At 36.2% G+C, this 13261-nt stretch overlaps 1 protein-coding gene across 1 annotated transcript; it reads left to right on the forward strand.

Moving 5' to 3' along the window:
* The first annotated feature begins 4746 nt into the window (after positions 1 to 4746).
* LOC114687563 (EKC/KEOPS complex subunit LAGE3-like) lies at positions 4747 to 5982 on the forward strand. Its single transcript, XM_028862172.2, has 3 exons — positions 4747 to 5172; positions 5517 to 5645; positions 5820 to 5982. Exons 1-3 carry the CDS (start codon positions 4853 to 4855, stop codon positions 5962 to 5964), a joined length of 594 nt encoding a protein of 197 aa, XP_028718005.1. The 5' UTR covers positions 4747 to 4852; the 3' UTR covers positions 5965 to 5982.
* Positions 5983 to 13261: the final 7279 nt, after the last annotated feature.

Consider the following 13261-nt stretch of genomic DNA (forward strand, 5'->3'; position numbering starts at 1 on the left):
GGGAGAGAATCATTCCCAACTATATATCTGAGAGAAGATTAATACCCAGAATATATAAACAACTCAAAAATCAAATAAGAAACAAATGGGCCAGTTGAATATGGACTTTAAGTCTCACCAGTTCTCAAAAAACAAAAATGGTAACAGCTAATAGTTATCTATGAAGTGCTCACTGTCTTTAGCTGTCATTGAAATACAAACTAAACCTGCTTTGATATTTCATCTTGCTCCCCTTTTATAAATGTTCTTTCCAACTTTAATGTATTAGCTTTGTAAATGGATACCAAAATTGGTATGCTAAGAGGATTTTATGTAAGTCAATGTATAATACTGGATATAATTTTTCATTATCAAAATAATTAAAGTATTAAAATCCATAGAAATTCCAGTCACTGATAATCACACAACACCATAGAAACAGTTGGTAATGCTTGTTTTATTTTATTTGTTTATTAAAATAGAATTTTTATCCGGGCAGTGGTGGCGCACACCTTTAATCCCAGCACTCGGGAGGCAGAGGCAGGCGGATCTCTGTGAGTTCGAGGCCAGCCTGGGCTACCAAGTGAGTTCCAGGAAAGGCGCAAAGCTACACAGAGAAACCCTGTCTCAAAAAACCAAAAAAAAAAAAAAAAAAAAAAAAAAAAAACAGAATTTTTTTCTCACATGATAAATCTTGATTATGGATTCCCTTCTCTCTATTCCTCCTAATTCCTCCCTCCTCTCCTTCCATATAAATTCACCCTATTTCTCATTAGAAAGAAAACAGGCTTCTACGGGATAAAAATGACATAAAATAAAATGGAATAAGATAAAATAAAAACTAGCAGAGTCAAAACAAAAAAAATAAGGGCTGAAGAGATGGTTCAGTGGTTAAGAGCACTAGCTGCTCTTTCAGGGGATCAGGTTCAATTCCCATCACCCACATGACAGCTCACAACTGTTTGTAACTCCAATTCCAGGGGATCTGACCTCTTCACCTCAATGAACATAAAAAAATTAAATAAAGTGTAAATAAATAGATCAATAAATAAATAAATAATAAATAAACAAACAAAAGAAAAATGTGCTTTATTTTCTGTACTTCTCATTAGAATTTCTTTTCCTCTCACAGAATTACTAGAAGAGGTGACATAATTGCTGAGCTACCCAAGACATACTACTGGTTGGAGATATTTTTTTCTTGGCAAATCTAAAATTAAGATGTGGTTTCTCATTGTCCTGAGAAAGATATTCATAAAAAGAACAGAAAGGTACAAGAAAATTCTACTTCAAACAACACCTTATGTCAATGTGAGTTTTTACAAGACCAGAACTGTAACATGTCATGAACAACACATGCAGATTTTTTAAAATAGAAAAACCAAGCCTTATATCTGAAAATGTTGTTTGGACATTGCTGACTGGAATCAAATAAAAGAAACTTTTATTTCTTTGTGTGTTGTATTGTTAATGGGTCAGTATGGAAAGAATGAAGTGGGAAAATATTTGAGAAAACAGAGACTTGGGGGAATCTGCAATTGTGAGTTAGGCTCATCAGTTGACCCTGGTACGTCATGAAGAGAGAAATATTTTGTTTCTGTGATGAAAATTACATGACCAAAAGCAACTTATGGAATAGAGTTCATTTTTGATTAAAGTTACAGAGGGAGAGTCCAAAGTGGTGGGAGAAAGAATAACTGTAGGAAGACAAAAGAAGCAAGATATCACATTTTGATCCACATGTTGAAAGCAGAGAGTATACTTGAAGGGTGGGCACTAAAAACTCTTAAAAGTCATTCCATAGTGACATATTTTTTTCCCAGCAGGGCTCTACCTGCTCCCCAAACAGTGTCACCATCTATGGATCAAGTATTCAAGTTCTTGACCTTATGAGGGATACTTTTCATCCAAACCATCCCATTTCATTCCCTGTTCACCATAGATTCAAGGCCATTTCATGATACAAAATGCATTTATACAACTTCAAAAAAAAGTTTCAATACTGACAAAAGTCCAAAGAATCTTCTGAAACTCTTAGCAAAACATCTGATAATGTAGAAAGTTCATCACTCTAAAATGAATCATAAATTGCCTAGAGTTATTTCTGTACTTCATGGAAATTAACCTGGCAACAAAATTATTCCAAGAGAAAACTGTGATTATAATGCTCATGATGATTTTAGGAACTAGACTGCAATGCCTGAGTTGTATATTTGCCCTATTATTTAGCAGTTGTGAATTCAGTTGTCTATCACCTCTCTGAGTCTCAGTGTCCTTATACATAAAATGTGGATAATATTCTTAAGTACTTAAATGTACAGATTTTCTATTTTCAAGACTCTCTAAGTATTATAATAATTGTAAGTGTCACAGAATATGCATTTCCATTCCAAAAAGAAGGCATGAAGGCAGAGTAAATAGACACCACACTAACACAAGACTGAAATCCATCAGGAAAAAATATCAAATCCTATAGTTCCATACCTAGTGTCAAAGAGCTTACATGTCTTTAATCCTCTAGTTTGTTGCTTGGGACTTAGATCTCTTTTGAGCTGGTTCAATTCCTGGTATGCAGCTCTCTTCAGCCTGAGGATTTGAATTCCAACTCCAGAACCCACATGGTAGAGGAAACTTACATATGTCCAAAAGTTGTCTTATGACTCCACATGCAATGTGGCATATGTTGCCTCCCCCACAAACACAAATAAATATTTTTTTGAAAACAAAACAAAACCTTCTAAAAACCATTGAAATGTATCATTCTATTGTCCACATTTTATCAAAATAAACAAACAAAAAACAAACTAATACAATTTAAGAAACTCCTAGACCAGTGAGGTAGCTCAGCTGGTAAAGGTAACTAACGGCAAGCATGATGATCTGAGTTCATTTCCCGAAACCCACTTGATGTAAGGAGATACTCTATTACTGAAAGTTGTCTTCTGACTACCACCCATGCTCCATGGCACAAATGTGTATTTGTACACACATAAACAAACAAATAAACAGATAAATAAATAAACAAATAAATAAATAGATACATAATAAATAAATAGATAGATAGACAAATAAATAAATAAAAAGTGAATAAAAAACATACTGGATCAGAGAAACTTTCTCCTGTAGCACATGGGAAAAAATATAGAGACCTATAGCCTGACATTACACAAAGAGTGAGAGACACTTTGGAACACTCAGCCCTAAACAGGATGTATTCATTAAATCCCTCTCCTGAGAGCTCAGGGAACCCTGTGGAAGTGGAAAAAGTGTAAGAGCCATAGGTGATGGAGTACACCAAGAAAACAAGCCCTCTAAGTGAAATGGTCAAAGCTCATGTGAACTCACAAAGACTGAAGCAGCAAGCACAGGGCCTATATAGATCCTCTCTCTGTATATTATGGCTTCCATTTTAGTGTTTTCATAGGACTCCTGAGTGTGCAAACAAGTGGGTTTCTGATTCTTGTGCCTTAATTGGGCTCTTTTCATTCTATTGGCATGTCTTATACAACTTTGATGTGAGAGTTTTTGTTTCATCTTAGTATATTTTACTTTGTTATATTTTTTTAATGATTGAAATCCTAGCTACTGAGATGAAGGTTAACAATGGAAATGCCATTTATACCTGCTGGGAGAGAGAAAAATCAGTTTTCTCCAATGGAATGACACTGGGTATATCAACTACTCCAAGGCAGACCTCTTGTTTAGGAGTATGTGACCAACATATAAACATTTAACAGTTTTTCTTTGTGTGTGTGTGTGTGAGAGTGTGTGTGTGTGTGTGTGTGTGTGTGTGTGTGTGTGTGTGTGTGTGTGCTTTTACTTGGTTACAGTTTGGTAGGGTTTTTTGTTTGCTTGGTTTTTGGGTTTTTTTTGTCTTGTTTTGTTTTCTTTTGGGGTGTTATTTTACATAATTTCCTTGGTTTGTTCTTTTGCTGTTGTTATATTGAGGTTTTTGTCTGTTTATTTATTTTGAGAAAGAAATTAAAGTTGGATGGGTAGGGATGGGGAGAGGATCTGGCAGGACTTGAGGGAGGTAAAGCATATGATCAAATTTTATTTAAATATAATTTTTTTGAATAATTAAAATATAACAAAAAGCATGATGGTCATCCTGTGAATAATTATTATAGAACAGATAGGTTATACTTCTACATATTCCCAAGAACTAAAATGGAAAACACTGATTAAGATACAAGGAAAAACTGGACCACATTAATACACAAGAATATGATCTACAGCTGGGTATGATTGTACATGCCTTTACTTCCAGTACTCAGGACACAGAGGCAGGTGAATCTCTGTGTGTTCAATTCCAGCCTGGTCTACAGAGTGAGTTCCAGGACATTCAGGGTTATACAGAGAAACCCTGTCTCAAAAACAAACAAACAAACAAAACAGTATATAATCTAATATCAGTGTGTAGAAATCCAGGAAAACAAGGTCAATTGATGTGCTGTTGCTGCATGGTACCAAGCAAGATACTGACAGACTTTCTTTACTCTGTTCAAACAGACAAAGCCAGAATCTCCGTCTATGGTGCTTTCTATTTTATAATACCATGATTCCCATATCTAACATTTTACAAACTAGGAAACTCACAGTGTTCTACGATTACTTTATTTGCACCAAAGGTAAGTGAAGGAGCTTCAGTTTCCTGGATACAGTCTGGAGATTTTCTAACTCCCACGAGATTCTCCTATTCTCGCGATATCCTCCTTTCTCTCATGAGATCTTGTTTGCATGGTCACTGTAAGCGTCACAGAGGCACCCTTAGTCTAAAGGGCAGGGCTAGTACTAGTGTCTCATTCCCTTAACAACGGGTGAACAGGTGGTGGTATTACAGGGGTAATCTGAGGGAATAGCCCATTTAAGCATGCAGGATCCCAGCGGGAACAATGGTTGCAGAACAGATGGTGAAGAAGAGGACGGCCAACATACAGCCAGAACCCCCCATGCCCAAGCTAGCTCACAGATTTCTGAAGCCGAGAATGACCATGGTAACTCCCCTCATGAAAGTCAGCCACAGGATTCTGGTAGCCAGGCTGCGCAAGGCAGCCTTGACTCAAGGAGCCCTGTAGAGGCAAGAGTAGTGGCAGAAGAAGCAGCCATAGCTCCTCAGGGCGAGCAGGCACCAATTATACCAGGACCCAGTGGAGATGCTGCAACAACAGCTGGAAGTCGACTCCTGGAGTTGTATCCTTTTGGGGGAGCACATTGGCAGGGACTGTAGCAACATAGGGAGGGCAGAATTCCAAAAGTGATTTGTGAGGAAAGTTAATGTGGGGAGGTTTATGACTAACTAGGAAGGGATAGAATGATGTACTGTGGGCAGTCAGTCCTGAGTAGAGTCAATATTGAAGCAGAACAGGGAATCATGTATGTCTAAGAAGGCTGTAGGTTGTGGAAGACCAGAACCACTGAAGATAAGGCTATGGATTGGGTGTCATTTGGGGGCATGCTAAAGTAAACCTCAGAAGTGTGCCCAATGCACAAAGAAATTCAATAATGGATAATACCTTGACCATATCTCCTTCTAGTTCTGTAACAGTGCCATTCAGGACTGCTGTGGAGGCAAACATAGCATGCAGATCCCTCGCCTCAAATGTCCAGCACCAGCAAGTGATGGTTCAGCAGGAGTTCACCGTGAATGACACTACTCTGACTGTGTCAGTTCTCCAAGAGTTTGGAGTGGGGGTGGCTTTAGATTGGGAGGCAATGTGTATTCTAGGTATTCTATAATGGAGACACTGGTAGATTAGAAGTAAGCAGAAGACATAGTATGGTGACACTGCACAGATTCCTCATTCTTTCCCATGATGGTGTTTCCCCTTTACTTTTAGTAGGTGGACCACTGAAGATCCTGTTCTCTTCCGAACATCCATCAATGCCTTCCTTGACCAGCTCTCCTTGGTGATGAGGAGCGTCCCACGCCCAGTGTTTATGGCTGTTTTCAAGCAAGGAAGAGGAAGAAATAATGAACTTTAATGTAATACCACCAACAAGACAAGGAAGGGCATTTCATGATTTGGGCAATTGTCCTTTGCCTTCATATTCACTGTTTTGGTCCTATCACACTGTTACTGAAGGAGTGAATATTGAAATAATGGAAAATGAAGAAAATAACATTGAGTTGCTGTTTTTATTTTGAGTTATGGCAGAAATCCAGGTTTTTCTATTGTGCCCTTTGGTTGGAAGGGAAGCTTCTTGGATTCTAATGTTCTAATACTCCAAGGTGATTGACAATTTAGGAAAATGGAAGAAATGAAAATTTTATTTTTTACTATTATTGTGTGTGTGTTCACACACATGCACATGTGCATGTGTGTATGAGTGTGTGTGTGTGTGTGTGTGTGTGTGTGTGTGTGTGTGTGTATGTGCATGTGGAATGTCACCCAACCGGAGTTCAGAGGATAACTTTTGGGAGTCCTTTCCTTCTACCATGTGGGTTCTTCCTAGCAAATTCAACTATTCAGACTTGGGCATCCTGTGCTTTCATTAGATGAGCCATTTCTACATTTCTGAAGTCAATTTTAATGTACAAAGCAATATATGCTAGAGCACTTAACTAGCATGGAAGAGGTTCTTGGTTTAGTTCAGAGCAATGTAAATGAAAAAGAAAATTTTATTACTGAAATTTAATTCTGTAGTTACAGTAAAGGGATTTTTTGGTTCTACAGTTGTATTTATGCAGTAATTGCATAGTGGAAACATACAGGTTTTTAGGATTAGTGCTATTTTTGTTCTTGAAATATTTTCCTTTTAACATACTATCTTTCTATTTTTGAAGAAATTCTTTGAGAAAACAATATAAAAAGTGTCACAATGTAATCATGAAATATGGAAGGTGTTCCAGTTTTTATACTATTGTAAGTAATGCATGTGAACACTTACTTCCTTAAGCTTGGTTCTCAAAGATAGAATTACTGAGTTGTATACACTTGGCTTGTTTTTGTAAACTTCTTCATATATACTATAAAAGCACTCTAACATATGCTCTTCCATTCAAATTTTGGTTCTACCACATCCTTGTCACCACTGGATTGTCTTCCTGACAAAATTAAAACCTTTGTATGAGAACTCAACAACACAGAAACACCATTTTGAGGGATTTTGTTAACTCCCTGGCCTCACTTACAGATTACTCTGTAAGAATGGTAGAATATTTTGCTGTATTTAGGACATGGTGATTAGCTGTATCAAAATAGATTTGCACAGGAGTCTTGCTAAATCCACTCAGTTCTTCAAACTTTTTCTTTTTTTGTTTTTTATTGTTTTTCAAGATAGAACTTCTCTGTGTAGACCCGGCTGTCCTAGAACTCACTATGTAGAGCAGACTGACCTTGAACTCAGAGATCCACTTGCCTCTGCCTCCCAAGTGCTGGAATAAAGATGTGTGCCACCATTAACTGGGTTTGAACTGTTTTTTGATTCAGCCAAATTTCTCATCTAGGTGAATTCTTCCAGTACAGTTATTTTTATTTCTTCCGTTCTATTCTAATCTGAGTATCTTTCCTTATTTTTTTCCTTCATTCTCACTTTTATTTTGTTAGTCCTTTTATCTACTCCTAATACTTTGGGGGTGGGAGTTAATGCTTTTCTATGTGCCTTGACTGCTGCCTCCTCAATAATGACACTTTGTGCATGAGTGGAGACACAAACACAAGCTTCCATCCTGCTCAGGGACTAGACATTTGCCTGTGATTCTGTGGGGATCATGGGTGAAATGGTTCATTTCTGGGTTCAAATAATTTCCTTACATACGAGCCTCAGCAGTGTTCTGCTGGAGCCTCAAGCAGGTCCTTCCATGAGAGCCAGCATTCCATCCCTTTTTATCTCTGCCCTCTCCAACTCACAGACTACAATTTTCATTTAATATTGGGAAGAGGACTGGCAAAGGGGCTGTAACATGGGAAATCAGTAGCTACAGATTTTAATTCCCTCTTTAGGGGGAGAATTAAGGCACTGGAGATTTTAGCAGAGCAGACAAATAAACTGCCCTACTACTCAGCAGTTGCTTACTGCTACTCTGGCTGACAAGCTGAAGTAGACCAGGGAGGTAGGGGGTAAGATTTACAACATTCTATAGACAATGAATGAGTTGAAATTATTAAAGATGTGGTTAAGAATACATAGCCGGGAGTGCATATTCTACCAACAAAAAAAAGCACAGAGCAGAAGGTATTGATGCTGCAGGTGGAGGTTTCTTTTATGGCCGCCTCTCCCTGAACCACCAAAAGCAAGGCTCTAATTAAGGGGGTAAAGTTGTGCAGGGAACATCTTATGTTATTGATCGCTACAACATACCTGATTTGGGTTTAAGCCCAAAGGATTCAAAGTGGAACAAGCTGTTCACCTTCCTGGGATGATGGCTCAGAATTGAAGAACCTCTATCTTATGAATTCTGCCTTGGCTTTCTGCTGGAGCCCCGGCTGATGATATGCACCAGATTGTGGAACAGTTTGAGCTTCTGACAAGAGGATTTATGAGAAGAGGGAGACTGCAGGGATATCCTAAGACCTTATTCCTTCCTTGCAAAGTCTTTGCCTCATATATAGGCTATTTTATTCCCAAAAGCCTCAGCATCTCCAACATATATTCCTGGTACCTATCCTATGAGCTCTCAGAAATTATATAAAGAATAATAGTATTTATTGGGGGTATAAAACAGAAATGCAGTGAGAATTCATGCATCTTAGTGAGTTACGAGGGAGGGTATGCAAGATTGTATGAGTCTTTGTTTTTTCATCAAGAAACCAGTTAAAGCTAGTTTTAAATTTCAAAAGCAAAAGATAAAATGATTGATAATCTCTATTACATATGATGAAAAGATAATTTCTTAAATGTCTTGTGTTTTTATAGATATATAGGACTCACAATATTTAATCCATGTTTTCCAAAAATACAATGGTAGTAGAGAAGTAATATAATAATTTCATTACACTTTGGCTTCAGTATTTATTTTCATTTAAATTGAGTATAATTTATATATATTATTATTATTTTGCAGAAAAATAATTTGAAGGCATATTAGTCAGATTTTCAAGTTATTAGAACTAATTTGCTAATGAAAAACATTTTTACTTCATATAGTACATGATATTTTCCTGCCTTAAGATTTTAGTAATATAACATATGAAACAGAACTGAAATGTCAAACTCTGTGACAGACACAGGTAGGCATTTGAGCACCTGTTTTCATATCTACATTTAGATTTGTATGTGGTGCTTTAGTAATAATAAACACCTCAATCAACACAGTCTAAAGAGAAGTATTAGAAGTGATTTTTTTCCTTCTCTCCTTTCCACTTTAATTCCAATAAATATTTTTCATTTTTATGATAAGGCAATATGTCATAATTTTATATTATACCCTTCCTCTATTGGCATTAATAGTATCTAAAAAACAAAACAATTTTGAAAAATTTAAGTAAGCATAGTATTTATATAAAAAAATCAGGGTTTATGCTTATTTTAACCACCACATGAGCATGAAAAATGATTTTATTCTTTAACAACCACATTCATTATTGATAAAATGGGATGGATAAGTGCTTTTCCCATGATTTTTATGATAATTCCGCAACATAATGGATTTGGAAATCTAAGTGGAATTCCTAGCTATTAGGAGACGAGAACAGGTAGCTGCATCTGAAGGAAATGTGGTTCTCCATTTCACTAATTTTGTTCACTATGGCTGACTTCTAGACATACAAATCTTTAGGAAGTTCATTTAAGAGAATCAATAAAGAATAAAAATTTATTGCAGTTGCATCTCAAAATGAATTATTGTGACTACTCTCCATATGGTTTAGAAGTAATTTTCATTATTTGATACTGAGTGTGGTAACAGTGTCCTTAATCATATAATAATTGAAAGGTGTCACCATCTAATTTCAGTGCAATGGCCTGGTGAATGCTACACTTGAAACATAGTTGTAAGATTTTGTGACTTAATAGTTGTAAGATTTTGTTCATTTTCACAGCATTAAATGATCAAATCTTCCTTTTCGGCAAATGTTTCCAAACATAAACAGCTTTCAGCAGACTGTATTGAATGTCTCAGTATGCTTCTCTGTCTCAGCTGACTTGCAGCTCAGCCAGGCCCAACTATTTAACTTCAGATTGTATATATGCAACCTGTATTTTGGTGACCTTCAGAGATCATAGCTGATCTGTAATTCCAGTCTGCACAGAATGTCAAATTATAACATAACATCATTTATCAGAAGAATAGATGCTATGGAATATTTATCTTGAAGCAAACTTAGTTTTTAAATGGCTGGTCTAAGGCTTGTATGAGACAATTCAGACTTCTTTATAAGAATACCACTAACTCTAAACCACATCCTCAGATGATTTCAGCCAATCACTGCCTAGTATAATAAAAACTGTTTGAACATCTTGATTGTAGCATCTGGTCTGCTGCTATCTGCCTCTATACATAGTAGTTTCAATTAGGGAATCTGGCCTGTTCCTTAAATACACCATAGGACATGATCTAATTCTAAACCTCAATCTTCATTAGTAACCATAGTCTCAACCCTTAAACTCCTGCCTAATTTAATTTTGTCTAGTCTTCTAGTTTGACCTCTATAAAACCAATTTAAAAAGATTTTCTATTGGAGGTATTTTGCAGGAAAGAAGTGTCATCTCAGGTTTATGACAACAGCTAGAAGACATGATGGCTGAACTATTAACTCTGTTCCAAACTCATAAACATTCAACATCAGGCCTTCAGGCACTGTTTCTTTCCCCAACTCTCTCTTTTTCTCCTCTTCCACTGGAAGACTTACATTTATATTTCTTTTGAAGCCATATCTGGATTTTCCACAGAAAATGCTTTTATATTAGTTTCTTTAATCCTCATTTGAACAAAATTCTCCAAAAATTGAGACATCAATTTATTTTTCTACCATAATTGCAAATTAGTAATAAAGAATCTGCTGTGTTATGTAAGATTAGCCTTAAATTAAGATACTATACACTATATAGGGAAGTAAACCTAATAAAGTCTTACATCTCATTGAAATACCAAGCCATCTATGTTTCACTATCATCAAAAGAAAGCTGCAAGTTGTCTTCCTTCTCCACTAGTGTATTTGTGTGCTAATCATCTATGTGTCATGTACTAACTGCCATATAACCTTAGATTCTATGATTTTTACTCATTTTTAATTGTTCCTCACCTCTGTCCTAGGCAATTTCATTGCTCTGATGGATTTTTATAAGTCATATTTGACTCAAAGCCCAGTTAGACTCCTATATAATCATCTCATCAGAGGAATACCATTTACTAGCTACTCTGCACTCACAAACTATCAAAATCAGTTTCTTCATACTTATCTCTCTCAAATAAATTGGTATACTGCCTATCATATTGTTTTGCACACCTAGCCAAGGTAATCAGTAAGCATTAAGTTTCTGAATCCCCTACCCAGGGTTTTCTGAGGAAACCAAACATTCATTCACTGTTCTGATTTAACTTCTGCTATAGCATTTTGAAGTGAGACACTAAGTTAGATTCTGGCTGTTTTTTTTTTTTTCATTTATAACCTGCTGCATTTCTCTTGATTATTTTAAAACCATAACTTTTGCACATGACTATAAAATCCCTAAGGTCTAAGGTCATTATTCAGCTTTAATTTGTCTTTTTAAAGTTTATTGTAGTGAGTAAAAATTTGAGTCCTGTGAGAAAATACTTGAAGCAAAACTAGTAATTACTGTGCTGGTGTCCCTCATGGTAACCCTTGATGTTGCAGTACTTCAACAGGCTGGAATACAGCCTTTATGAAAAACACAATTTACCTTTTACCTATTGCACTTTGGCTTTCTATATTTGTTTTTTTTTTTTTTTTTTTTTTTTTTTTTTTTTTTTTTGGCTTTTTGAGACAGGTTTCTCTGTGTAGTTTTGCGCCTTTCCTGGAACTCACTTGGTAGCCAGGCTGGCCTCGAACTCACAGAGATCCGCCTGCCTCTGCCTCCCGAGTGCTGGGATTAAAGGCGTGCGCCACCACCGCCCGGCTGGCTTTCTATATTTGTTATCTTCAGCAACTCTATCTCAATAATTGTGCTTTATATTTTTTTACTATTTTAAAGCAAAATTAAATGAGTAATGTACTTAATGTCTTGACATACATGAGGTAATCAATATTTATTATCTTTATTTTTGCTTATGGCACTGTAAAGAGTATTGCAAATTGCTCTGCACATACTAAACCACACTTCTCAGTATAGTCATTCCAAACACTTAAATCTTTATGAATGCTAAATGGCTATTCTAGGATAGACTCTTAAGGGAAATATGGAAGAAAAAAGCTAAAGGAAAATTGAAAAAATATAGCAATCTATTTATTAATATTTATGGAAACCTCACTGTGTCTCCATCTGTATTGCCAGTATGTTAGATTGGATGTTCATCATCATTCCTGGATTATTGAAACTCTTTTATATAAAATACACCTCAAGGAAAAACAGTTAAATCTTCTCATTACTCCTCATTGCCTGGAGAGCATATTAGAAATAATAAAGAACAGGAACAGGCAGAGCTATTGAGCTTCACAATAACATACTCTTATAAAAATAAAAACAGTGAGGTAGCCCAGATCATGTAAACATAAAACAGTAACAAGAGCAAACAAAACTGTTTTCTATGAATCACTAATTTGTGTTCTGTATCTTCTTTTACCTTAATAGACCCCTCCTCCTTATAGTCTGAAAAAAATATTTTGTGATTTTGTTGTATTTTCTGTGTCTCTGACCAGGGTTTCTGGTTGGGAATTGTCTTTCTGTATGCTGTGAATAAGTGTTGCTCTGACTGGTTGATAAATAAAGCCATTTGGCCTATGGCAAGGCAGCTTAGAGGCAGGCAGTAAATTCAAAGAGAGAGACAGGAAGAGGAGGAGGGGACACCATCCCCCATCCAGAGAGAAGCATGTAATGGCACACAGGTAAAGCCATGGAACACATGGCTATGTATAGATTAATAGAAATGGGCTGAGTTTACTTATAAGAGCTAGCTAGCAAGAAGCTTGAGCCACAGGCCATGGCCATACAATTTGTAAATAATATAAGCTTCTGTGTGTTTATTTGTGTCTGAGCAACTGAAGGACTTGGTGGGACATAGGAAAACTTCCAGTTACAGGTTTCTTCTTCTTCCTCTATTTAATTATTCATAGTTCTGGTCTTTTCTTAGTGACCAAATCTCCTGGATGTTTTTTCAGACTTAGTCTTTTCTTTGACTGAGGTATCCATTTCTTCTATTGCGTCTTCAATGCCTGAGATT

This window comes from Peromyscus leucopus, chromosome X, assembly GCF_004664715.2.
Source record: "Peromyscus leucopus breed LL Stock chromosome X, UCI_PerLeu_2.1, whole genome shotgun sequence".
Classification (NCBI taxonomy): domain Eukaryota; kingdom Metazoa; phylum Chordata; class Mammalia; order Rodentia; family Cricetidae; genus Peromyscus; species Peromyscus leucopus.